This window comes from Manduca sexta, chromosome 22 (genome assembly GCF_014839805.1).
Source record: "Manduca sexta isolate Smith_Timp_Sample1 chromosome 22, JHU_Msex_v1.0, whole genome shotgun sequence".
NCBI classification, from domain to species: Eukaryota; Metazoa; Arthropoda; class Insecta; order Lepidoptera; family Sphingidae; genus Manduca; species Manduca sexta.
The window spans coordinates 15,067,871-15,095,343 of record NC_051136.1 but is presented as its reverse complement, the minus strand read 5'-3'; the positions used below and the strand labels follow the sequence as shown (position 1 = coordinate 15,095,343).

Genomic DNA, 27,473 nt, shown 5'->3' with positions numbered 1-27,473 from the left:
TTATTCATTAAATAATACGAGAGTCGTTAACATATAACGTTAATTAGACTAATGACTGTTAAAAGGTTTTAGGTTAAGTCCCTAACATTAAGAAATGGACAAGAAGAGTTTTCTTTGTTCGTTAAGAATCATCCTATCCTTTTTTTTCTCTCTCTTTGGCAAGGCGCTGTTTGCATCCTATACTTAATAGCAAATAATACGAGACATAAGCCATTAACGAAACCAGTAATAAAATGGGTTGCGGTTAGTATTACGAATATTACAATATGGAATAGAGAGAGCGCGAAATTTTATTCTTGAGAACGTCGGAAAAAGTATTGTCTCTTCTTTTAATTTTTTGACATTTATTTATTCCCCTTACATCAGATATCAATTTCGATCGTAGTTTTTGTGTTAGGTTTTAAATTTGGTATTTTTCTATAAGTTTGCATTAAAAAAATGTAGGTAAAAATCTTGTGGTTATTTCGAACAAAGTATTAACGAAATGTCCACTCTGTCCCATATTTTTGGTAAGGTGTACGTAGTATTTAGCACACGATGGTATTTTTGAATGTTGTACACTGTACGGACACGAACATCTGTTTGTATTTGATTGACACACGCACACAAACACAAAAATAACAAGTGGGCGTAGAGTATTGTCATTCAAATCATCTGTTCTCGTAAATCGTTGTATATTTTGTACATAAAATTAATTTATTTGTGATTTATTTATTAAATTTATATTTCGTTAGTTGTAACAATTAGTTGAGAGCGCGAGTGAGTTATGCCTGTGTAGGTTTTGTTTTTTATTTGTGTGACGTCATTGTTTTCGACTGCCAGTAAACGACGCAATTGCATTTTACGTGAAAATGGATTTAAAATGAGAATTGTTTTCGTAAACAAGGTAAGTTTTAATTTTCCGTCGTAATTTATGTAGTTATATAATATTCATAGTTGTTATATAGTAACACATTACGGTGAAGAGTAGTTGCATCGATTTCCTTTGTCCTCGGTCCCTTTTCATGTTTGCTGTGTGTAGTTAGACATTTGTGCGGTATTACCAGCTGTTTCCCAAAATATAAACATATTTTCCAGTTTCTGATGCGGACGTTGAATATTCATTAGGTTGACATTGTTTTGTTTCTAAATTATGTAATCTGTACATTTGCCAAAGCATAAATATTGATGTAAGTTTTTTCGAGTTCCATTTTTAAATTCTTTTTATTTTGTTTCGTTTCCTTGTGTTAAAATTAATTGTTTATTATATCGACTGTTAGTATAATTCGAAGAAAAATACACCAACAAAAACAGTGATTAAAATGTTTCTAGAAACATTTATCATTGTATTTACTTATGTTCAAATGTAATGACCATGGAAAAAATACATTATTTTTTATAGATGATAATGACCTTAATTAGCTTAAGATGTTATTGTTTTGACTTTTATAAATAGAAATGACTGTGGATACATACACAGTGGGTTATTATAAAATATTTTTTATATACCTACTGCTATAACACATTAAGTAGGTTCTTAAATATAAGTGGCAGTATTAAAATATTAGTTAAAAGGCAAAGGTACATTACTACTCAGTTGTTCATAGGTAGTAAAATAAAAAAAACTATTATTCTTTTATAGAGTAAATAAATTGTATAAAATTCTGTAACTAAAAAATCATTTCTTGAATTTACAATTCTCAAGATGAATAAAATGATGAACAATGACATGATTTTGTGTTAGGACACAAAATTATGTCATGTGTCTTGGAGTTGGCACATACAGTGTTCTGTAGTGTTATAATTTATAACTTAAAAGTTGTTGCTTGTGGCTTTTACCTTGAAAATCCATTCTCTGAATAAAACTCTTGCTGAGTACTTTTCCCAAATAAAAAGTCTATAATTTTATGATATGATCTGTGTGTACTAAACTTTATCTAGATACAGTTAGACAGACATACATCAAACCTTTTCCTTTCTTTTCTTTTGTCAGGGTTAGGCGGAGGTATAACACACAAATATTTCCCCGCATGTATTAAGTCTCGTGTAAGGGTCAGAGGTTTCTGTGTATATTTCCAAATTGTATCCAAACATCTTCACAAGCTTAATATTAATAAGACTTGGCATTAAACTCTATTATTTAACATTACAAAGTTGTGGTATGGAAATAATCTTAATAATAGACTCATACAAACAATAGGTTAATAAAAAATATAGTACATTTGTTTAGTCCAGTGGGACAGTATTGTATATTGTTGTAAATTTAAAATCTATGTATTTATGGGTGTACAGTGCATACATAATTATACCACCCCTGAGATCAGACCCCTGTATTATTGAGAAGGCTCAGGCGTTGGGCATGCAAGCTAGCCTAGAGTAGGTTGAATTATTGCTTTAAATCGAAAATATTTGTTTAGAATAAAAGTAATATATTGAGAATAACAGTAATCATAAACATTTTTATTATTATTGACAAGAAGAAAATGTACAATTCAATTTATTTAATGATCATTATATTTTAGATGTCAAAGCAGCCGATAAAGCTCTTTTTTAAATAGTTTAATATTGAGTATTATGGCTGTTCACATACCATCAAGATTTTTTGTGTAGAATTTGTAGATTTCCTCTTACTATATCCTATTGTGGGATTTGTACTGTTTTATTTCATTCATAAGCTTACATTAAAATGTAGGTAGTAGTGTTTTGACCAAACATCCATCCATACCTGGACTAGGAAACCTCTTCTAAATATGCCGATGAAAATAAACAAAAGGCCGGTAAAAAATCTTAGTCTTCTATATAATTAATACAGTAAGTCTACATGAAAATGTCCTGGCTGAGGTCCTGATAAGGCATTTATATTTTGTAAAATTTCCACAACCATGCTTAATTTACTAGATATTTCAACTTGTACAAGTTTTTCTAAATCATCTTAACTCTAAATTCATCTTTATCAATAATTGTTGTCTAAACAACGCAATACTTGCAGACGACTATAGCACAAGATGTCTGCGGAGTCCCCGCGACACGTGCGCTCGGGCGGGCCGCTCACGGTGCCGTCGCGACCGCCCAGTGACCGCAGCATCATCGACGCCGTCTCCGGGTTCATCAACGATGTCACTCTGTCCTCTTCCTCTTCTGTAGACCCTAAGGATGTTATACAGTGGGCGCGGTGAGTTTTGTAAAGAATGACAGCTTTTGATGTTTGGAATTGAGTGGCCAGGTTAATTGGATTGAGTCTGGAATATTTGGATGAATTTATCGATACAACAATGCCTAATAAGTGTTTTATAATTATGGCCTTTATTGTTTTTTATATTTTTTTAGAGATATTACTATGTACTTAATTTATAACAAATTAAAATTAACAGGTTCGAAACCGCCGACATAAACGAGCCCACACCAGAAGGGGACAGTGATAATGACATATCCCCCCTCCTTCTCATCCTGGGCTACGGGTCCGGGGTGCAGGTGTGGCTGATCCCGCCCTCCGGCGAGGCTCAGGAGGTGTTGTCATGGCGACAAGGCACAGTGAGGGTGCTCCGTATACTGCCAACTCCGCAGCACGGCGACTGCTTCGCGTCGAAAAGGCCCCTCATCGCCTTGTGTGACTCCGCCAGTCCTGGACCTACATTCTGCTCGCTCAGTTTTATATCTATTCGAGGTGGTGAGCAGGTGAGTTTACTTCGTAAATATTGATTTCTTTATTAATGCAATGTTAAAATTACCTTCTATAATTTCCTCCAATAAGACTACGATTGTCCAGAATTATGTCGGCCTATTTGCTCTCTGTCCACCAACTCTCCAGAAAGCAACTCAACTACTATGTAGTGCATATGACGTCATAGTTTTCGAATATTTGCCCACTGTAGTTTATCAGCCAGACTGATGATATGGTCTCGTGTCAGTCGCTCGGGTCAGCGGCTGGATTAGCTTGCACGTGCTACGTCGCATAGGAACTACGTTATGATATCTCGATGTTGTGAGGAAAACGAATGATACGAATAGTTATGTAAAAATCATTGTAGTATTGTTTTTATATAATGTATCGATACTATGACAAACTTTTGACTTGTCAGTAGATTTGATATCGAAAATATTTGTCGATATTCAAAAAGCCAGAAATCTAGTTAACATTCTTCATCGTTCTGTATTTGTTTTATCATATTTTTATAATTATTTCGGATGCAATTCAAAGGCAGTCATAAAGCCAAATCCAATATACATAATTTATTAAATAGACAATTAAATTAGATTTTGCTTTTATTTTAAATTGTAGGTATAAAAAGATTTCAAACTTGTATATGTCTTTATTCGGTTAATTATTAATTTTAATATACGATAAAGACATACATACTCATGAATGGGTAGGCAGAGGCGCAACTGATGCCACCCATTTTCGTCCCACGATGGGGCAGTAGGTGAATCTGTCACCATATAGGGCGCAAATTCCAGACTACTGCCTGATACTGAGTAGAAAAACCCAATATCACTGCCCGACCCGGGGATCGAACCCGAGACCTCAGCACTGCAGTCGGCCGTAATACAACTATGCCACCGGCAGTCGGTAGCTAGTATACCACTTTTTAAAAAACCTAGCTGTCAAGTAAAACATGACGTATTGCTGTGTCTATAAAACAAAAAGTACCTGAATTGCAAGAATGCACTAAGTGTCATTTTAGTTTATATTTTAATGTATATTACACGGATTTCTTTAAAAGATCATTAATCATACGCAGCATCGTATGGATGAACGTTAAAGTGACAGAGTAGATCTACAGGTAAAAAAAGTTGCTAAACTGACACGCGATATTAAACGTTAAAAACATTTTTTCTAGTTTAATTAGGTCGGCTTGGATAGAGGCCACCGCGTTGACTTTCTTCAGCCTAGCCATAGTGTATAAATACTATTTTCGTATGAACATTATAGCCAGTTTCATTACTAGGCTTTATGATAGTTGTTAGTCTCGGAATGGCGAACTCGATTCAATGCTAAGCAGTTTTGTAATTATCTACGGTGCTGGTTACTATTGATAGACAGTCGATTATCGGCTGTTCATTTCGAAAATTAACCCAAGACAAGAATCCTTTAGTCCTGTTGGATAGGGGGCAACAAAGTCAATCCTGCCTGTCGTAAAAGGCCACGAATGGGTCCATCAGGGTCATACTTATGGCTGTATGTTCGCCAAAAGTGACCCTGAAATGCAATGTTCTAAGGTGCAGTACTCGCTACTGTTTCTGGGTGCTAGTTACATCCTACTTAGCGACGGACTGTGTACAGTTTCTTGGCAGTAGCGATCTGGGATTATTATCTCATGGTACCCCTTATGCTATCCCGGAGTCGCCTTTAATGTGTTGACGAAGACTACGGCGGGGTTTTAGTCTATATACCGCTTTGCATAGCGGGTCAAACCCCGACATACCCGCCTCAACTCCTCGGACTGACGAAGATCTTAAAGCGTTTTCACCGAGAAAAAAGTAAATAACCTAGAGGTGACCTCGAATGAAGCTCTGACCTTTAGCTAAAAGGTCCATCCAGTGAAGTTGTAAAAACTACTAGTGACTAACAAAAAAAAGAACAGCATGATCTATAAAACACTGTCGTAGTTGTTTTAATATGTAAGGGCGCGTCGTTATCTTTTTGTTTACTTTAGTGTACAACCAGTTTATCATGCAGGTCGTTTAGCGTGGCACGATGTTTTATAGACATAACATGTTAAAAAAGAATAAAAATGTAACTGAGGGATACAGAATTTATCGATTGTATTTTTTCAAAGTTTTATATTGAAACTTTCTGTTCGTCAAACTTAGTACGTGACTTGCCCCGTATTTGGATTTATGTCAGATATGGCCATTGGCCTACCATCTGTAAAATAATGGAATGAAAATTTATATTTAACTGATTAATCCTTACCATGAGATATAAGATGTTAATCCCATAATATAGTAATTACTGGCTACAATGCCTCTCAAACCGGAACAGGCCCCTCGCATACAAGAGACACATCACCAGTAAATTAATGCTGACAAATTCTCAAATAATATTAATTTTATTACATAGCTGATAAAGTTCATTTTGTACGTAATAGATTATCAACAAGTAAAGTGAAAGAATTAAATAATAAACTCTATTGTTAACAGGTAAAAAGCATTAAATTCAAGAACCCCATCTTAGACGTGTTAGCTAATAAGCGTTCCGTGGTAGTCTCCTTCTCGGAACGGTTCGCAGTCTTCGACGCGGCCACTTTGGAAGACCGTATGGCTGTGACCACTTGCTATCCGTGCCCCTGTCCCCTGGGGGGCAGTTCCCCCATCAACCCTCTGACCTTGGGGGACCGCTGGTTGGCATATGCTGATAAGAAGCTCAACCAGTCTAAGAGAAGCAGTGGCGGGTGCGAAGGTAAGCTTTGTGTTTGATGTATAACGGAGTCGGTTTCTTGTGAGGTCATGGTGAATGTTTTTTTTAATCGTATCAACTTGCGATTGTAGTATTTTTAAGGCCAGTAAAAATAGTTTTTTGCTGAGGTCACCTACATGTCACAGCGACGACGTGGTGTGCAGGCTCCTTCATCTCTTTTTTATTCTATTTTTTTAGCTTTTTATTTTAGATTGTTGTTAGGAGTTGTACGTCGTATTTGTTGTAAGTTGTGACAAATAAGTGTGTTTTATTTCTTTTTAAAAATTACTGAATATAAAGTTAAGTGAAATGGCTGAGTTCTCAGGTAACGAACATTAAAAATGCACGTTGGATTGAGAGCCTCCTCCTTTTTTGAAGTCGAAAACCTTATTAACTGGTAACCACTTGTGAGGCGCACTTGAGTCGAGAATACTGTTACTTAAGGTCTTTTTTTAGAGTCGTGCATTCTGAAAGGGACCTTATTTAATGATTTGACAGGCACCACTCTACAGTGCACACATGAGTAATACTGCTGTAGTTGTCCATTGTGGTAAGTCCCGTTCCAGAATCAGTTAGTGTACTTGGACGTATAATACCAGACTGATATAAAGACCGCCATCGAGCGATATACATTTATAAAGTCGAACAACGAGGGAAGATGCAAATAAAGACCAAAATCGATTGTAATGTATTTATCATTAGGTTTAGAGTAGGCATTTTGCCACACCAAAAGAGAACAAATAAAGATTTTGGTGTCACCGCAATAATATCCTTATGGAAAAGTTTTCCTTAAAACAATAAAAATGCGTATTGCCCACATTAAGACGCAGTTTAGTGACTCACAAGTCATAACTGTTTCATATGTCGCAATAAGATGAAACTATTTTGTTTCAAAGTTTATTGGAAATACAATCGTAACGTCATCACATACAATAGATTTTTGATAAGCGATATACTTAGTAAATATAAACATATACGTATTTTCATACTTCTATTGTCTATCAGCATTTTATAGTCAGTTTAATGCTGGATTTAGACCCTATGCAATACCACTTAGAGTTCATATTTCAGTTTACTCAGCCAATTGTCAGGAACTTTGCGTATATCGCTGTTTCAACTATTTGAAAGACGTCCTTCATGATGTCATATGTTATCGAGGATTATTTTGGTCTACCTGCTATTATCCTGCTTCCTACTAATACTATAAATGCGAAAGTTTGTGAGGATGGATGTATGGATGTATGTATGTTCGTTCCTCTTTCACGAAAAAACTACTGAACGGATATGGATGAAACTTTACAGTAATATTGGTTATACATCAGAATAACACATAGGCTACAATTTGATGTTTTTGTATAATTTGGTCATAATATAACGATACATATCACGTAAGTCGGAAAAAAATGTATCCCGGAAATTTTTTTAACGCGGGCGAAGTCGCGAACAAAAGCTTCATTCATAATTGGACAACCTACCACTTATCTTATGGTCACCATTGGATTATGTCTGTGACACCACAAACCGCAACCGTAATAATGCGGTTGTGAAGTTTAATTGTATAACAGATTATACATACGAGTATTGCTATTGACCTACATTCGGAATTACGCCTTTGTTTGTATTGTTAGGGAAAATGTACGAACATATGTTTACAGTTTTATTATGTTACGTAAAGGCCATGGACGAGACGGTGAGACATTCACGTCAAATATTCTGATAATCAGATAAGTTAGTATCTGATCGATTAACAAATGTAGGGAATATTTTGAAAGGAAGAGTATGATCTATGAAGCAGCAAAGAATCTTGTTTGTTTCGAGACGTTATTAGCTTTGATTGTGAAACTCTCAAAAAATTGATTTTTCTGAAATTAAGTAGATAAATAAATATTCTATCTCTAAAAATCAGCATATCCTTTTCTTGAAATTGTTACAGACCTTTATCTTAGATAAACACTACACAGTATGTTTGTTTGAAAATCGATGCTTCCCAAGCATTAGGTCGTAAATCAAATAGTTTGATTTTACAAGGGGACCCGTTTTAATAAATATTATTGTTTTGGTAAATATTATAAACATGTTTCATCTATATACGTTGTTTAAAACGCGGACAAGCAAGTGGTGACTCATGCACCGAGAATTCCGTAAAATAAGTATATATTTTTTTTGTTATTAAAGTATAATATATTTTTCGGTTTTTTTGATTTTTTCTTTTACATGTGCATACATTGCTTCTTGCTAAATTTCATGATTCTAGGTCAACGAGAATTATAACTATAGATTTAATATTCTTGTGAAAACTCAAAATATGTGAAAATATGCGACATAGACGATCAAACATTTTGTTCGCGATGAATTACGAGTTTGATCCTTTGTTCGATTTTTGAAAGAGAACAGAGTTTGTGATATATAAATTTCAACGTGAAAGCCTATACGCATTCCTGAGGAAAAAGGTCTTGACAGACGGACAACAAAGTGATTCTACAACAACAAAGTGAGTCTCCTTTTGAAATAAGGAGCCATAAAAATGGTCAATTATTGAAAAACATATTTAAAATGTTTTAAACATATTATATAAAACAATAATGTCTATTAAAACAGGTTCCCTGTAAAATCATACTTATTGATACGACGAAACGAGTGGGAGCCATCGAAATAATAATTCTTGTATGTTTTTTTAAGACTTGTCTAAGATCGCATTAGAATTACGAATGTGTAGTGTTGATAGGGCCTCCTACTGTATGTTATAAATTCTCTTTGTTATGGTGTGGAATTGCGATGAAAGATTTCTACAATCTTGGTATTGATGTGCTACTAACATTTCTAGGTAAAATTGACAATCAATACTTAATCGTAACTTTACCTAACAAATTATACGAATCGAAGCTGCATTTTCTTAAAAGTAGCACATTTATAATTCAGAAAAAAGCAAAAATAACATATCCAATAAGGAAGTTATAGTTTTCACTGGTATGTTAACATTTATCTCTCTTTGTTAATAAACGGCTATTGACTTATTTAATGATGACCTTATGGTACTCGCTGCTCGCTGCATATCATTGTTGTTGCAAAATCGTCCGTGCATGACTAAACTTGTTGTAATCTGTACGTGGGGCTTTAGGCCTTTGTGTAGGATTTGAGTGGTAATTATGTTGATACTAGATGTTACACGTCGCTTCGCCCGTGTGATGTCTTTAAAACTCTATAGCAGCTATACTCTAAGTGTGTTCCGCGGAACCCTAGGGTTCCGTGATACCTCTGTCGGGGTTCCGCAAGAATTTAGAAAAAAAAATCAAAACACCTCTCTCTGGTCATTTATTTATTTATTTGTATTTGTAGAAACATGTGTTACAATAGCTGGTAATATCTCATAAGTTTGGTATCAACAATTTTATACTTGTACAACCCGTTCGCTCTAAGTTTGCAGGTTTGTGGAATGCGCGTACCCTCCCCCCCGTGACAACAAAACTTATAATGTGTCATAGTTTTACCCAAATATGTACGTACACAATTTTTATTGTTACAATTAAATAAAAATATGTTTTTATTATGTTGACGCCGAAGCTGATATGAAACTCCAACTTTCTTCCATCAAACCTGATATCAACCAATTGATGAAAAATAAAAAACAGTTTCATACCTCCCACTAGTTACATTTTTTCTTTTTTAATGTTTTCTATTATTGTCCTTGCCAAGTGGTGAAGTAAATAATAATTAGTAACTGTTACATTGTACTTTTATTATGCTGATTAATAAAAAATACACTTATAAAAACAATTGTTTTATTGTAGGGTTCCATCAAGTATTTTGCTTCCCAAAAGGGTTCCGTCATTTAAAAAGTTTGAGAACCACTGCTCTATAGCGATTAAGGCGCCATCTGCAAGATGCCAGCGCCCTCTATTTCAAAGTCTGATTTAATAACCCAATTATTTCTCAAGGGAGCTAATTACTGGAATAAAACGCAGCCATTGTGTTAATTTAGGGAACGGTCTATCTGTATGCCGAATTTCGTCCAAATCCGTACAGTTGTTTCTGCGTTTACTTCGAACATATATCCACGTCCAAACATTTAGACAAACTTTCGCATTAATAATATTAGTAAGAAATAAAAAAAAAATTTTTTTTTTATGTATAAAGAGATCTTTATCTGCCTTTATCTCACTCTAATGTGGAATGCCTAACGAATTTCTTATCAAAAACATAGACCACCTAGCACCAACTCTCACATATCTATTCAATGAAGTACTGCAGTGCGAGACAATACCTGATCAATGGACAACGTCGACTATTGTCTTGTTACATAAGAAAGGCGACAAAAACAATATCAACAACTATAGGCCTATTAGCCTTATGTCAAACATATATAAGGTGTTCGCTAAAATTATTTTAAACAGAATAACCCAAATATTGGACGAAAATCAACCACGAGAACAAGCGGGCTTTAGAAGTGGATATTCAACCTTAGACCACATCCACGTGGTGAAACAGCTATTTGAAAAAAGGCAAAGAGTTCAACATAACTTTTACTGCTGCTTTATAGACTACAGCAAAGCCTTCGATTCACTAGACCACGAGACTATTTGGCAAGCTCTTATAAACCAAGGAGTCGAAAATAAATATATCCGAATCCTTAGGAACCTTTATTTAAACAGTAAGGCTAGAATTAAACTGGAGAAAGAAGGAGAAGAAATAAGAATAGAAAGAGGTGTACGTCAGGGTGATCCCTTGTCACCTAAACTTTTCACAGCAGTTTTAGAAGAGATATTCCGACAGCTGGACTGGGAAGAGTATGGACTGACAATTAATGGTGAAAACCTTTCGCACCTAAGATTCGCAGATGATCTGATAATTATCTCATCGTCGAAGGAAGAGCTCCAAATAATGATAAATGACCTCGATAAAATAAGCCGTAAAGTAGGTCTAACCATGAACACTCAAAAAACCAAAGCCATGACGAACGGAAAGCAAGACCCTATTTATGTCAACGATACAATAATCGAATACGTAAATGAATACATTTACCTTGGTCAAATAATATCACCGCAAGACTTAACTTCAAAAGAAATAGATAGACGTATCGGAAATGCATGGAAACAATACTGGAGTCTAAAAGAGATTATGAAGAGCAAAGAAACGAGTATGACCATTAAACGGAAACTATTTGATACCTGTATATTACCTGTACTTACATATGGCTGTCAGACTTGGGCTTTAAACAAATGTCATACTAAAAAACTTGAAACTTGCCAGAACGCCATGGAAAGAAGCATGCTCGGAAATAAATTGTCTGACAAAATTAGAACTTCAACAATAAAGAAACGTACAGGAACGAAGGATATTACGGTAACAATCAGAAAGTTAAAATGGAGATGGGCAGGCCATACAATCAGAGGGAAGGAAAAGTGGTCCAAACAAATTTTATTTTGGTATACCGGATATAAAAAAAGAAAACGAGGGAGGCCAAGCAGAAGATGGACTGATGAAATAAAGAATATAGCGGGTGGAGGCTGGACAACAATAGCAAAGGACAGAGTAAAGTGGAAGGAGATGGAGGAGGCCTTTGCCTATAAGAGGCATACAGACAAGGCTGTCGATGGAAATTAACGAGAAATAATTCTAACGCAATTATTTTATTTTTATTTCAATTACTAACTAACTTACCTAACCTATACTATGGGTTAATACGTGTCACTTTTGTTACTATATGCATTGTCTGATTAAAGGCTTTATTATTATTATGTTGTATCTTTCCTGCGGGAAATCACGGCATAAAAGCCGGTCCTTTTGGAAGGCTTGCGTGGGGACATGGATCCAACACGTAGAGGCCCCTTTAAGATACATTACTCTAGTTGGGGTTTATACACCTTGCGAGTACTCTCTCTGTCTGTACTTATGGAGGAAATACAGCCAAAGACAGCGCTTGCAAGGTGCAGGGACTATTGCAGAAAAGATGGGAATTATACTGGGTCTATGGATGGGATCTAGCTGGACTGGTTGCTGGGCTATTGATTGAGACAACGGGACGCCTGCCTAGTAAAATGTCTCAATCTTATGTATTCAAGGCAGACGGTGACTTGCCTCCCACTAGATGGGCATCCCATAAGTAGCGTAAGCCAAGGACGCAACACCGGTGTGGGTGGCTTAAGGGTGTCGAGAGGTGTGCACCGATTTCACCATCGCGGGTCGCTGTCGCGTCCCGGAGCGGGTTTCCTCGCTATTACGCAGATTGAGCACTTCCACCCTGGAGCTGAGGTTCTTAACTCTTGCGACTTCCACCCCTAGCCGGCCAGTTAAGGCAAGCCAAGGGTCAGGGGGTCTCATTTAGCCCCCACGGAATCAGGGAACGCGGTGTCGCCACTCACCGTCGGCTCGCCACAAAGCCGCCCCTGCGGGCTTATTATTATTATTATTATAATGTGGAATGCCGCAACATACTTTTTCAAGAGTGTTGCAGAAGGGATTCGACTTCTACCAGCCTGCTGAACTTCAATCTTATACCGAGGATCAAAATTACTAAGAAATAAACTTCTTTAATATACCTAGTCTTGCCATAAATATTGTAATAAAGAAAAAAGAAAATTGTTAACTGCAAATAACATTTATTACTTTTACAGTGTGTCAGTTTAATACATAAATATAAAACAATTAAAAATATAAAAAGCTTATTCGAAGTGGTCTCCATTGGCTGCAATACAGTCCTTTAAACGATGAGGCCAGTTATCAATAGAAGCACGCACTCTTTCCATGGGAAAATTCTTCACTGCCAATCGTATAGATTGTTTTAGGGACTCAAATTATCATGGCGTTTAGAGCAAGCTGTACTCTCTAAAACTGACCACAAATCATAATCCAGCGGATTAAGATCGGGACTAGACGACGGCCAGTCTTCAGCTCTGATGAAGTCCGAAACGTTCGATTCCAACCAAGACTGCGTGGACCGAGCTTTATGACCCGGCGCCGAGTCTTGCTGGAAGGACCATACTTGGTTATTGAACATGGTGATGTTAAGGGGCTTAACTACCTTCTCAAGAATGGTATCTTGATACACTTGTGCCGATGTTTTGATACCTTTTTCACAAAAATATGGCTCAGTCACTCCTTCATAGCTAACACCCCACCAAACCATCACTGAAGTCGGATAATGTCCACGTTGCACTCTGTCGACTAATTGGGAAGCTTCCTTAGAGCTTTGAGCATAAATACGGTCATTTTGTTTGTTAAAATGTTGCTCAATTGTAAAAATTTTCTCATCCGTAAACAAAATTTTTCTGTGACCTCCCTTTGCGTACCGCTTCAGTAGTTGTTTCGATTTTACCACCCTATTCTTCTTTAAATTATCAGTTAAGAAATGGCCAGTGCGTCTCTTATAGGCTGCAAGTCCTAAGTCATCTTTTAAAATACGCGACATGGTTCTAGGTGCTATCTTCATTTCCCGAGATAAAATCTTTTGCTTTCGGACAGGATTTCTTCGAATTCTTTCCCTTACTGCTTTGACCACCTTTTTCGTACGAACACTACGTGGACGGCCAGATCTTTTTCTGTCACAAACAGAGGAGGTCTCATTGTACCTATTAATAGCCCGGTACACAAACATTTTACTAATACCAAGTGTATGGAGAGTTTTAAAAATTGCATTTGGCTCCATACCTACTTTGTGTAATGCTATCACAGCGATTCGGTTCTCTTTATCACCCCACACCATTTTAATATCGCAAAATATTTTACAATGTATTGGCGCCAAAATGAGAAAACACAATGAACAATCGTATAAAAATGACAGATTCGAAATTCAAATGTAATATTTTTTTATAATTAAGTGTAACAGTATTTATGGCCAGACTAAGTATAATGATTACGCAAATGTTAGACTATTTTTCACATTTTATGACGGTTTTTATGTTATAACTTTCTCCCGAGGTTTCTAAGACTTTGCAGCCTTCATGGTCACGTGGTTGACTAAGGTGTTTGTCACCCGGAAAGTTAAAGTTACAATATCTACCTACAGTTTACAATTATACAATTGTTTGTTTTTAAAACTTAACTGTTGATTTTTATATACAACGTGTTTATTCATGCAAATAATATAAAAAAATCGTATGATATAGTGCATTCCTTGAATACGCACGAGGAATATTTTGCTATTACGCAATTGTGTTTTTTTTATTGGCGAAACGATGTATTTAATTCATATTTTTTATTTTCTATATTACGTATTTTATATGTTTACAACCGCCATTGATAAGAACCGGTTGGTATTTTTGTGCACATGTTTGGACGTAGATAAAAATATGTTTATATACTAAATTAATATTTGGTTACGTATATTGCGTAAATATAGTAATGACAAAGAATGAAAACAAAGACATTCTCGCACATGGTATTATGACACATAATTTAAATTAAGAAAACAATAGTTTTTGTTATATTTCCATGATATTAAGGACGAAATTTAATTGGCAAAATGTGTTAACTCATTTGTAGCGGAAGGTGTGACCAGCTACACGGCGACCGTACTCCACGCGGCCAAGTCCTTGAGCAAGGGTCTACGGGGGCTGGGCGAGAGCGTCGCGCACAGTCTCTCCGGAGGCAGAAGCACCTCGCAGTCGCCCTCGCCGCCCAACGCGGACATACAGCAGCCTGGAATAGTCACCGTGCTGGATATTGAGGTAGGATACTTGATATCTGTTTTGTCTCCCATTGGCTTGTGAGATCTCTTCTAAAGATAGGCAAGAGGCATTATTAAAGAAAAGTAAATGATTTTCCCGTGATTAAATAAATTTTACTTACTATTCAAGATATAACTGATTACTGAAATTTTGAAATCCTGGACATTATTAAAAAAAAAAATCTCACTTTGGATCCTTGTATTTACTTAATCCAGTTTATTATTTGTAAACTTTTATTAATAAAAGAAATAAAGTTAACTGTATAGTTCATCAAAACTATCATAATTATCCTACCTCAGGGTTTAGACGACGAAGAGGGCCAAGACAGCGAAGATCAATGCGACCCAATCGTAGCTCACTTCGTGGCGCACTCGGAAGCGATCATTGCCCTGAAGTTCGACGCGAGTGGCATGCTGTTGGTGACAGCTGACCGCCGCGGCCATGACATCCACGTGTTCCGCATCAACCCGCACCCCTGCGGGCCGAGCCTCGCGTCTGTTCACCATCTTTATATATTGCACAGAGGTGATACTACGGCGAAGGTTCAGGTGAGTTACAACTGGTTTTAGTTTGTAGTTTGCGTAGAATTCTTGTTTGTTGAGTAAATGATTAAGATTAGTAAATCAATATTAATATATAAGGATGAAAAGTTTGTTTGTTTGAACGCGCTAATCTCGGGAACTACTAAACCAATTTTGAATTTGGAATATGATTCCTGAGAGCCATACGTTACTTTTTATAGTGATTTATTTTTTCACGCGGACGGTGTCGTGGGCATAAGCTAGTATAACATAAACATCATTCTTGGCCACATGAAGTTTACTACTGAACATAGGCCTCCCCTGACGATTAAATATATTGTTATGTATCAATTTGTCGCAAGGAGTTATAGTGGATTGCTTTTGTTTGAGGGAATATTTTTATTATTTTATACTCTTTTAGACATATTTTATAATAATTATAATACATAATTTTATTTAGGATAAGGTTAAATGTTATATTTTTTTATCGGTGAGTTAGATAAGAGTCCTTGCATATCAAAACATGTTATTATTTTTAGTCACGTTACTAGCGATAATGAACTTTAAAACTGTTTGCGTTTGTTTTGTATAATTGTACAATAAATAAACAAGTTTTGAAAGTAGTGTTTAAACAATATTTAAACGTTATAAAATAATTATTGCAATGTTTAAACACAATATTTACGGGAGAGAAATTATAACAAAGATTCCAATGGCAGTTACTGTAATCTTCATGGTTAGATTTTTTTTCATTCTCAATTAAAACTCTAATTCGTATGCAAAGCAAATTTGGAAGTGACGAAAACAATAGTTTTACTTATTATTTCGCGGTGCAGGGTAGAGTGGCTATCAGAGGCAATTAGGGGTCGTTCAAGTATTACGTAACGTAATTTGGAGGGGTGGGGGGTCTCGTAAAACGTTATGTTGCGTTACAGGGGCGGGACGGGGGGTTCGTACAACGCGTTGTGTTATATAGGTTTTTTTATTTTAAAACAATAACAAAGGTATTTTAGCGACTTTCCGGTACTTCGCGTGTCATAATTGTGAATATTAGACAAAAAATTAGTTTTAGAGTTACGTAACTGGGCGCGTACGGGGTACGGGGGAGTACAGGAAAACGTTACGGCGCGTTACATGGGGAGGTGAAGGGTTAAAAAAATCTTCAAAAATTGCGTTACGTAATACTTGAACGGCCCCGTAGGGCGATTTCGTTTATATATATTTTTATGTGCTGAAAATGATAGAGTAGATCCAGAGTGTCGACTGAACATTACTTGGTTGTGTTGTTGCGCAGGACATCGCGATCTCGGGTGACGCGCGCTGGGCGGCGGTGAGCACGCTGCGCGGCACGACGCACGTGTTCGCCGTGAGTCCGTACGGCGGGCCGGCCGGCGTGCGCACGCACTCGCAGCCGCGCGTCGTCAACCGCCTCTCGCGCTTCCACCGCTCCGCCGGCCTGCCCATCCACGCCGCCGCGCACAAGCGCGCCTCCGCCAGCCCCGTGAGTCGCACTACATCTCTCACTTGTGCACTATAATATCTCCTGCGTACCTGGCTGATCTCTGTTGAGTCCGTACGGCGGGCCGGCCGGCGTGCGCACGCACTCGCAGCCGCGCGTCGTCAACCGCCTCTCGCGCTTCCACCGCTCCGCCGGCCTGCCCATCCACGCCGCCGCGCACAAGCGCGCCTCCGCCAGCCCCGTGAGTCGCACTACATCTCTCACTTGTGCACTATAATATCTCCTGCGTACCTGGCTGATCTCTGTTGAGATTGGCCGCTGTGACCGAAATTAGGTTAGCATAGCTATAAGCTGGGAAGTGGACAGTTCATATTTCCAATTCCCTATCTCTCTGTGTGATTTTGTTGCGGAATAAAGACTCGCCCCTGAGATTCGCCGAGCTTCCCCATTAGCTGTTATAAAATTCGTGCCACGTCGTTTACAGGAGTTACAGCAACAGGAAAAGGGTTTAATATGCATATAATTATATAACACTGGGTTCAATAGGTATACAATTTTACTAATACCATTTCTGACTTGCAGGTTGGTGACGGCCTATCTCATGGAGCGTGGTACCCTAACCCGCGCTTGCCGCCGTATCCGCTGCCCACCACATGCACTCCCCTGGCACAGATACGTCCAACGGCCAATTTGCCGACGCACACCATCACTAGAAACAGCTCAGGTAATAGAGGAACTTAGTTATTTGAAACTAATTTAAAATAGAGATTTATGTGGATTTTATTATTGTTGAAGGCGGAAGGATGGCCGCCTTTATCGCTTTATCTTTTATCTTATGCTTGGTATTGTGCCCATAATTCCTTTGGCATTGGGAAAATTCAAAGGCAGTTGTAATTTATATTATCGAGAATTCTTTCACGTTTGTCCTCTTTGGCTGTAAAATTAATTGTTATATTTATTTATTTACAATATCAATACAATATAATTTTGTTACAGGTCGTCAGCGTCTATCATCTGGGTCGGAGGAAGGCAGCAGTGCGCCCTTGCTGGCGCGTGCCCGCTTCGGTCCCGTGGGCGTGGTGGCGGGCGGCGTGGGCGTGGCGGGCGTGGGAGGGGCGCCGCGCCGCCCCGCCCCCTCCGCGCCCGTCGCCGCGCTCTACCTCATGGCGGCCGACGGCTCATTGTTACATCTGCTGCTGCATCCCAGGCCGCTGTCTAGTAAGTTATATTGCTTACAGTACTAGAGTTCAATTCTATGCGTGGTTAACATGATGTGTAAAGTGTTCGCGAAAACTTGTCTCAACTTTATCAGAATGCTAAAGCAGGGTCAAATTATATTGGTGTTATGTACCAACAAGCATATTTTTGCTTGGGTGCATGTATCGAAATGTATGTTTGGTTAGGTATCCCGAAGGAGAAGATCTGCGACGAGTCAGCGATCGAGCTGGAGGTGGAGGCGGTGTCGCAGTGGCCGCTGCAGCGCCCCGCGGCGGCGGCCGACCTGCTGGCGCCGCTGCCGCCCTCCAACCCGCTGCTGCAACCGCTCACCTGCCGGGTAATTACTCACTTACACTTTACCACGAGACCATCTGCTGCGTGTCTTACCTTGGATCCACACTCTCTCGGAGCCTCGGAGCTAAAGCTATGCGTCTTTAGTGCGAGAGTGTTGACGGCGTCTTCTCTTCTCGTCTTACATCGTTGTGCTTCCTTGATCCTCAGGAAACAAACCAAGAAGTTTGTCTTAAACGGGGAACTTAATTAATTGAGGGTATGGATAGCTAACCTTCTACGTTCTGCGTTCGCAATGACACTTGTGAGAGCATCCATGAAGCGTATTCCCGAAACTTTGGTTCCGGCATTAGACATTACTTTTACAAAAAACATATTTTAGTTTTACTAATTTATGGTTTATATAACCTGTATGTTCGATTTCGAATTGTTTTTTCACAGAGGTGTGCGGACATATGCATGAGTGAAGAGGAAAGATGGTTATCGAAAGTAGAGATAGTGACGCACGCGGGCCCGCACCGTCGGCTCTGGATGGGGCCGCAGTTCGTCTTCAAAACTTACAATCTCACCGGGTGAGTGGATGGTTTGGGTTTTACGCACTTTTGTATTTATACAGCATGTTGCTTTAAGGGGGTTCAAAGTGAAAAGGCTTTTAACTGATAATTAAATTTGAGTCAAATTTTTGGTCTCAGATCCTAAAGTCGATTGACAAGTTTAGCTATTCACGATTCTTTGTGATGACTACGTGTCAAACATTCAATGTACTGCCTGATTATATTTTAATTTATCATCAAATTTTATATCATATTCCTGCTTTTAATCTAGATCAAAAAGCTAGAAATTACCTTACTAACATTGATTTAAATTTTATAGCTCATTTCCGCAACGCCCTGTATATTCTACAGGCCGCTCCCTAACTGAGGTGTCTGTCGGCAGGTCGAACTCGTCGCTGTCGGAGGCGGAGACGGTGGAGGTGGAGGCGGGCGGCGTGGCGCGGTCCAACCCCGTGAACATGCCGGGCGCGAGGCCGCTCGTGCCCGTGCTCGTCGACTCCGGGTCTGCCAGTAAGCACCAAGCATACAACATTTTTTTTTTGGGACTCCCGCCCTCTCTCCCACCACTACAACTCCTGGAAGCCAGGATCAGCAATGGCACGCGTTTTAAGACAACGAGCTCGGCGAGTCTCAGGGAAAACTATATCATCCTGATAGGGATACTATGTCATCCTGCAACGAAATTAATCAAATAGAAAGATAGAGAGGAGTTGGAAATATTAATTGTCCACTACCATAAATACAACACTTGGGAACGGGTTTCTAGTATAACGAGATCAATGATGATTTACGGCCTTTTAAACTAAACGATCTCCACGTTAATATCGATTCGATATTGAGAATAACCCAATCAAAATAACTCTTTTTAAACATGGTAAAAAAAATCTAATTGGTCCATTTTCGATGGATTGAATAAAACGATTGGGATCGTTTATTGACAACGGTGATAAGTCGAAAGTGGGTCTCATTCGTTGTATTAGAAATTGTGTACTGGCTGCTTCTTAAACAACTAACGATGCATTGTTTTAAGGCTTGATAGTTAGTTGCTAAGTTACTTGATAGTCTAGTTTTGATACTATACTGCTCAGTGCGTACATGAATATTTTAGAAGCTGTAATGGTATATAATTTTGACAACCACGTTTATTGCTTCTTAGTTGCGTTTGAAGTGCGTCAACTCGTTACGAAAGCGTCATGTGCTAAAATATGCTACAATCTTTGTAGTATTTTTTTCTTGATTGGAATACAAGGAATATTCCTTCACAGGCTCTCTAGAACACTCGCCGTCGGACAGTTGCCGTCGCAAATCTCTGTTGGCTGAAAGTGGTCGGGCCGCCTCCGTATGCGACGTGCAGCTCAGGGAAGACCTGGCAGAAGCCATGAAAGAAGATCACGGTATGTGCCTTTGCTAATACTTCATCTTCTTTAGAAAGTTTTGGGTATTGTTTACTGGAAACGTTAAGTTTCGATTACAGATATCGATTATTGCATATATCGATTTTAAATCGATTACACCAATGTTAGTTTTCATGATTACTGAATATGTCGAGTTATTAATTTAATTTGATAAAAAGTCGATTTAAAAACAAAATTTCATGTCCTAGTGGATAAACTAAAATTATTGATACAAATCAACAGATTTAAAGAAAATACTTAAAGTTTAAGTAAAATTCATACTGTGTAAGTGGCACCCAAACTACGTTGCGCTAGTATCTTGGACTGCCATAATACAGATTACAACTTAAATAATAAGCCGCAAGAGAATGATATGCAGTGTGCGCATGATTTTTTGTGATAATTTATTTTTAAATGTAGTGTTTACACGTAGTTTTGTTGGTTCAATGATTTCATTTTTGTGGGTCATACACGTGTACGAAGCACTTTTATGCGGTGTTGTGTGGAAAATGCGGTCCAATGTACGTATGAATATTGTGTGAGTGTCGTCTACACAATTTCAAGAACAGACTCGTTTTCAAGTGGAGTCAATACACCTACGTGAAGTGTGTCGCTCGCCGCCGGCCCTATACCGAAGCCAAAGGCATCCATCGCACCGATAACATCCCCCTGGCTTAGAACGTTACGAGCTTCTCTCGCCACGGTACGGTGCTCACATTCACAATACGTGCCTGCGGATCCCTCGGTGACATTATCGATCTAAAGTCTATTCTTCCCAATGTACACTTCTAAATCTGTCACCGACGGACGTACACCCGAATCAACCAGGTCGGGCCGCGGCGAGAGACGCTCCCTCACATATCGCGCGAGAGTCCATAAATGAATAATAAGGTTGCCTTCGGTTTCGTATAGGGTGGGCGCGTTCGGAGAAGCCGGAGCGGCAGCCGGGCCCGGCGCGGCGCGGCGGCGTGGAGCTGGCGGTGGGCCCGGCCGGCGGCGTGGTGCGCGCCGAGGCGGCCGCGGCGCCCGCGCCCGCGCCCGACCCCGACGCGCACACGGCGCCCAACCGCGACGAGGCCACGTTCCGGCCCGTGGTGCGCGCGCCCGCCGCGCTGCCGCCGCGCGCCGACCTGCCGCTGCGCCCGCTGCCGCGCACCACCACCATCCCCGTGCAGACGCTGCCCGCGGGCGAGCCGCCGCGCGCCGCGCCCGACCCGCTGCCGCTCGCCTCGGGCGTGGTGATCCCGGCCGCGCTCACCGCCGTGCGCCCGTGGTCGCCGCTGCCGCACTGCGCCGACCTGCCGGACCGCGTGCGATCGACTCCGAGTCCGTCTCGATCACTGCCAAAATCGACCCGGCCGGATGATATTCAATCGGCCGGGGTTAGAGTTAAGAAATCTCCCACCCCCGAGGATAGAATTAGTGTTGTCAGTTCTAGGAGTAAGAAATCTAGTAAAATTAAGAGATCCGAACGAATTCGCGACTCCCCTGATAAGTTAGGGGAAGATTTAGTATGTGAGGAACCGAAACCGCGTCGAAAGATCGAAGAGCACATCGCCGTAGAATCTAGTGAGTGTGTGAAGTCTGAGCAAGTCTCTTCTTTGTCTTTAAGTGAAGTAAAATTACAAGCGAAAAAAGTAATTGTTGAATCCGAACTCGAGGAAGAGCGGCCGAAACAAGTACTAAAAGAAATAAGAATTTCAAAGGAATCGACGTTATCAAAAGAAAAGTCTTCTAAAGTGAAGAAGGAAAAGAAGAGTGAATTTAAGGAAGTGCCAATACGTAAAGAACCTGAATCGTTCGAGGAAATTGAAGCTCCTAAGAAATCCGCATGTGACAGGGATGAGCTTGTAACTATTCCGGTTCCAATTGAAGAAAAAAGTTATGTTAAAGAAACATCGCCCATAAATTTAGACAAAATTGGAAAGAAAAAGTCTGACAAGGAAATGGACATATCACGTAGTGAAGTATTTAAGGATTATTATGCTGTCGTGGAGACATTGGATATTTCCACTAAAAAGGAGACTGAATCGAAAACAGTAGAGCTTCAAGGACAAGGTATTAAGACTGAAGATCAAGCTTGGGATATGCTTTTAAATGAACCGGATAGACCAATAATAACCTTTAACCAACCGATGGTTATTGATAAAACCGTTGAAGATATCAAACCAAAGTCTAAAAAGAATCGTAAAGTTAAGAAAACTCTTGATGAGGCCCAATCCAAATCGGAAGAGGATAGTTTTGTAGAAATACACGCTATTGAAGAGAATCAGCAACAGTCTAGTGGAGAATTAGTATCTATTTCTTCACCTTACGATGATATTGAACTCACTACTTCCACAAAGATTAAGAAATCCAAGTCTTCTAAAACACCCGACAAAAAAGATACTTCTGAGCCAAATAATGCAGCCTCTGTAGAGGATTTGGACTCATACACCCTAAACGCTGAAATTAACGAAGCAAATATCGATATATGCGCTATTGAAGCATTACCTGATGTGAAGGCAAAGAAATTGAATAAAGAAATTTCCAAACAGAAATCCAATGATATTCTTAAAGTGGATGTTGATAATGACAACGTTCCAACGGTTTCAAAAGAAGCTGTGAAACCTAAGAAAGGTAAATCTGTATCACCGTATTCGGAACGCCGTAAATCTATTGAAAAACCGCCGGAAACAGATGTGAAAGATGTGTACGTTATTGATTCAACCAAGGAGGAATTTCCAGAAATTCAAATAACTAAGGTTACAAAATCACGTAAAAAGTCTCCTCAACCTGATAAAAAGGTACAGGAAAAAGAAATTATTGTTGAAAAACAAGTAAAATCATGGAGTTCCATAGCTGCATCGAAAAGTATTAAAAAAACTCAAGAGAAAGAAGTAAAAGATTCTTATAACGTTGAAAACAAGCCTGATAACGTAAACAAAGTAGAAACCGCAAAACTGGACAACGAGGAAAATAGCACTAGCAAAGTATCTTTGCAGGAAAAATTGATAGAACTCTGCAAAAGAACTGACATAATGGTGGCCGAGTGTGATGCACCGGCAGAATTGAACTTCGTTGAAGAACATCATTCAGCGGTAGATGATTTACCACCGTTAGAGGCACTGGACTTTGGATTGGATGATTTTAAAATAGACGTAATGAGAGATAGCCTTCTCGATGTTAACGATACAATGAGCAGTCCAATTTGTAAAATTAATATCGATAACATTTTATCAACAATCAAAGAGACATCAAGCAAGCCTGCTGATTCATGCATGTTCAATTTGATTGATCTGGAAAAAGTCCCAACCAAGCAAGAAAGAGGATTTAGTGTAGTTGAAAATGATAAAATTACGACCCAAGAGGTGAAAGTAGATGATGAATTAAAATCGGGAGATGTCGAGGTGATGGAAAAGTCATCAGATGATGACAACGCATCGCCTGGTCTGTCTGCTGATAGCGATAAAGAAGATAAGAAAACATTAGGTGCACCAAACCTAGCCATACCTTCGTCAAAGCAATCCTCTAAATCGAAAAAATCACGTAAAAAGAAGAAGTAATATCACTATGTGTTCAATATATTAGCTTTGAATCATTTATCGCAATATACATAAGTAGTGTTCAACGGTTGTTGCTATTATTGTTAGTTGTAATTCAAATTAAAATGGTTAAGTACAGGTAAATAAAAGACAAAAAAAAAAACGTTAAAATAGTTACGAAAATGTGATTTAAATATTTGCTACTAAAGCCTAATATTACGTGATAATACTTCATTCTTCATTGAGAAGGTAGTGGTATTTGATGTCATATCGAAAAAAAGGAACATAAAAATATAAAAATGTTGTAAAAATTACCAAAAATATTTTTATCGATTTTTTTGTGGAGATGTTCATAATCGATATCTCGATAGGCAGTAATAATGATCTTCATAAAAACCTCGATAAACGATCGCTTCTCTTAATAGTACTTATTTCTTTTAGGTTATAATTAGCTCAGAATGCTAACAGCTAGATCTTTACACATACTCGTATCCGCGATGTGAGACTTAGTTAAGGGCCAGTAAGAATTCTGAAATATGATTTCACTATTGCTTACGCTGTCTCGTTTACGTAAAATTTGACCCATATTGAAGGCATTACGAAATTCGCAGAACTTGCAACAAAAAAAAAAAACAGAAAAACATGGAATTTAGAAATTTACTAATGTTATTAAACATTTCATATTTTTTTTTGGTATCAATACAAATAATGGTTATATTTATATTTGAGTGAAAGCAGTCTAGTAGAACATTTAAAAAAAATATATTAATGCTTTCAAAAATGGTTCGAAATCGTACACTTAATTTTAGTTTATTTTTGTTATTATATTTAAATGAGGCTTTTTATAAAATACCACGTGGTTCATTTGCAAATAGTTTATCGCGTCTACCTAATAATGACAAAACAAAACATTCAAGACTAAAATATTATGACACTTAATAAAATTCTTCATTATTATTTATTGCGTGCGATATATGCGAAAAAATAAAAGGAAAATTTTCAAAAAATATTATGAGTTCGAAAGTATGTGAAACTGTTTGGGTGTTTCTTATTTTGTTAGAAGTAAATGCAAGAACAAATAAACTGATTCGGATAAAATTAGGTACACGAGTTGTTCACGCCCTGGATTAACGCATAGGCTACTTTTATCCCGAAAAGCTGCTCCCATGGGAATAATAGATTTTTACAATCAGATTTTTCGAATACATGGTGCTGGCGTTGTATGGTGTTTTAGAGACAGTAGTGGGAAAGTCTTTCCACGGGGACGAAGACGCGAACATATTTACAACATATTACAGAATTTTATTAATATCTAAGCCAAGACACGGTAGTGACCGCACTGCACCTGATGATGGGGTCCAATAGAACGTCGACTGACTATAGATGATTACCACTCGGCAGTCAACAGAATTATTGCGGCCTGTTGGAACTGGATATACACTGCCAGATACTGGAACGCGACACACTTACGCGGACGACTATGGACTATGGTCACTCTACCACCAGTAAAATTACCTATAGGATGTCTATAAACTATGTGGAAATGAACCACGTCTATGTATTGTAAGAATACTTGCGACACCTCAGTATTAATTTATTATCTGCTAACATTACTCATGTGCTCTGTGACTAAGTCAATCCGGTATGTAATACCTTTCTCTCGTTTACGGCTGTCTTTTGTACAAATGTTTTGTTGCGGTGGTCGTCCGGAATAATGTTCTTACATTTAGTTTATATTGAACTAAAATGAGGACTGTTTCGATAAACGTGTGTTTATATTTTTAGACATCGTCTTTTATTAAGAATTAAAAAATAAAATATTTTTCCAAAAGTGTTTACTAATGTTATGAACTTTTTTCTTTTATCTAGTAGTTATTTTTAGATTGGGGTGTTTTTGACGACGGTATTAATTAAATAATGAAATGCATGTAGATCTGCTTGGTATTAGTGATTTTTGGACAGTACTAAGCTATGTTACCATGAGGTGGTTAATGGTTTTGTTCATAGAAAAGTAATTATGAGCAAAAAATATTAGAAATATTATACAATGCTAAGATTTTTTTACGAATATTTTTTTTTAATATAATCCTAAAAATAAAATAAGAAAGTGCTATATTTTTTTTTGGCGTGATAAAACTAACCTATTATATATTGTACCTGAGGTATATTTTGTGGTGATATCATTGTAAATATAGTTATAAAAGACATCGATTATTTTTATCATGCTCATAACTAAAGATAGATTATTTAAGGTTTTAACAATCTGACTCGGTTTTGTTTAAGGACACGAGAATATTTTACGTAAAAAAAATTATGAATACTCTGGACGATCACTGCTTGCATCGGTAAAAAAAGTATTATTAAAACATATTTTTTTATTCTAATTTATTTAGTTTTAACATGTTGAATCATGACAAATATTTATTATTATTCTTTTGTAGTTTAATTTTTTATTATTTCATTATTAACTTATAAGGCATGCGCAGATTGCGTTTATATTATTATAAATTAATTTTATAGGTATAAAATTTATAAGGTATAAGCAAAACGAGAGATTGATTTCGATTAGTTAATGCTGTTCAAATTATTTTTCAATTGAAACCTGATAGGTTATTTTAAAAACATTAATTGTCTAAAAAAAAATATTTTCAAAAAAAAAAATTAAATGGTAGCTCTTAACCAACGACGTACACAGAAGCCATTTTTACTTTTTTCAACATATTTAACACTCCCTGAGCTGCTTTTAATCAATTTTAACACTCACGTATCTACTCGTAACGGCAGCTTACATTTTGCTTCCATTAAAGTGTATTGAGTAAATAATATTAATGCCTCCCGATGATGTGCTATTTTTAAATTAATAATGACTATAGCAATAATCTTAATTAATTGATAAGAATAAGACAGTTTTTATCGTCTGTATTTTTTCTTGATTAACCAACACAAGTATAAAAAATGCATGGTTCAAATAATGAATAAGTTGACAACATATTTATAATGTGCATGTGTGTGAATGCAAGTGATAAAAACTAGTAACATTTAATCACTTTGTATGAGGTTGTCGTGATGTGTGAAGACTATCGAAAAATCATGAGATTTAAAAAAAAATTAACATTTTATTTCAAATCATTTAATCAGTGATATTCGAATTGCGAGACATTGAAGAAAGGGATAGATAATAGGAAAAAAAAGGCAAAGGAGATGTTGCTATTTCACATAGTTTTTTTAGACGGTCAAGAAACAGATATATTTTGCTAAAGCTGGTGCATACAAGTTGATATAAATTGGAAATAATATAAAAACATTTAACAACCAAATCTAGAAATTAATTTAATGTTAGCCTTAATTCCTCTCTATTCATGAGATCGTCTCGAATAGTACGTTCTCTAACAACAAAATGTTGTACGAATGAATCATAGATACCTAATGCAAGGAGCTATCATGGCACCTCATATAAAGCGTCTTTTCCAAAA

General features: G+C 37.7%; 1 protein-coding gene across 1 annotated transcript; it reads left to right on the top strand.

Annotated features, from left to right (window-relative positions):
• Positions 1 to 540: 540 nt before the first annotated feature.
• Positions 541 to 27,473, top strand: LOC119190230. The gene is made up of 14 exons (XM_037441615.1): positions 541 to 886; positions 2,969 to 3,151; positions 3,351 to 3,654; positions 6,121 to 6,379; positions 14,855 to 15,039; positions 15,339 to 15,587; positions 16,855 to 17,061; positions 17,602 to 17,743; positions 18,016 to 18,237; positions 18,423 to 18,574; positions 18,970 to 19,100; positions 19,465 to 19,592; positions 20,348 to 20,476; positions 21,389 to 27,473. Exons 2-14 carry the CDS (start codon positions 2,985 to 2,987, stop codon positions 24,019 to 24,021), a joined length of 4,908 nt encoding a protein of 1,635 aa, XP_037297512.1. The 5' UTR covers positions 541 to 886; positions 2,969 to 2,984; the 3' UTR covers positions 24,022 to 27,473.

Coding starts and splice junctions, on each gene's coding strand:
- LOC119190230 (XM_037441615.1), top strand. CDS start 2,985: ATGTCTGCGGAGTCCCCGCGACACGTGCGCTCGGGCGGGCCGCTCACG. Junction 6,380..14,854: donor AAGCAGTGGCGGGTGCGAAG/GTAAGCTTTGTG, acceptor ACTCATTTGTAG/CGGAAGGTGTGACCAGCTAC. Junction 17,062..17,601: donor AGCGCGCCTCCGCCAGCCCC/GTGAGTCGCACT, acceptor TCTGACTTGCAG/GTTGGTGACGGCCTATCTCA.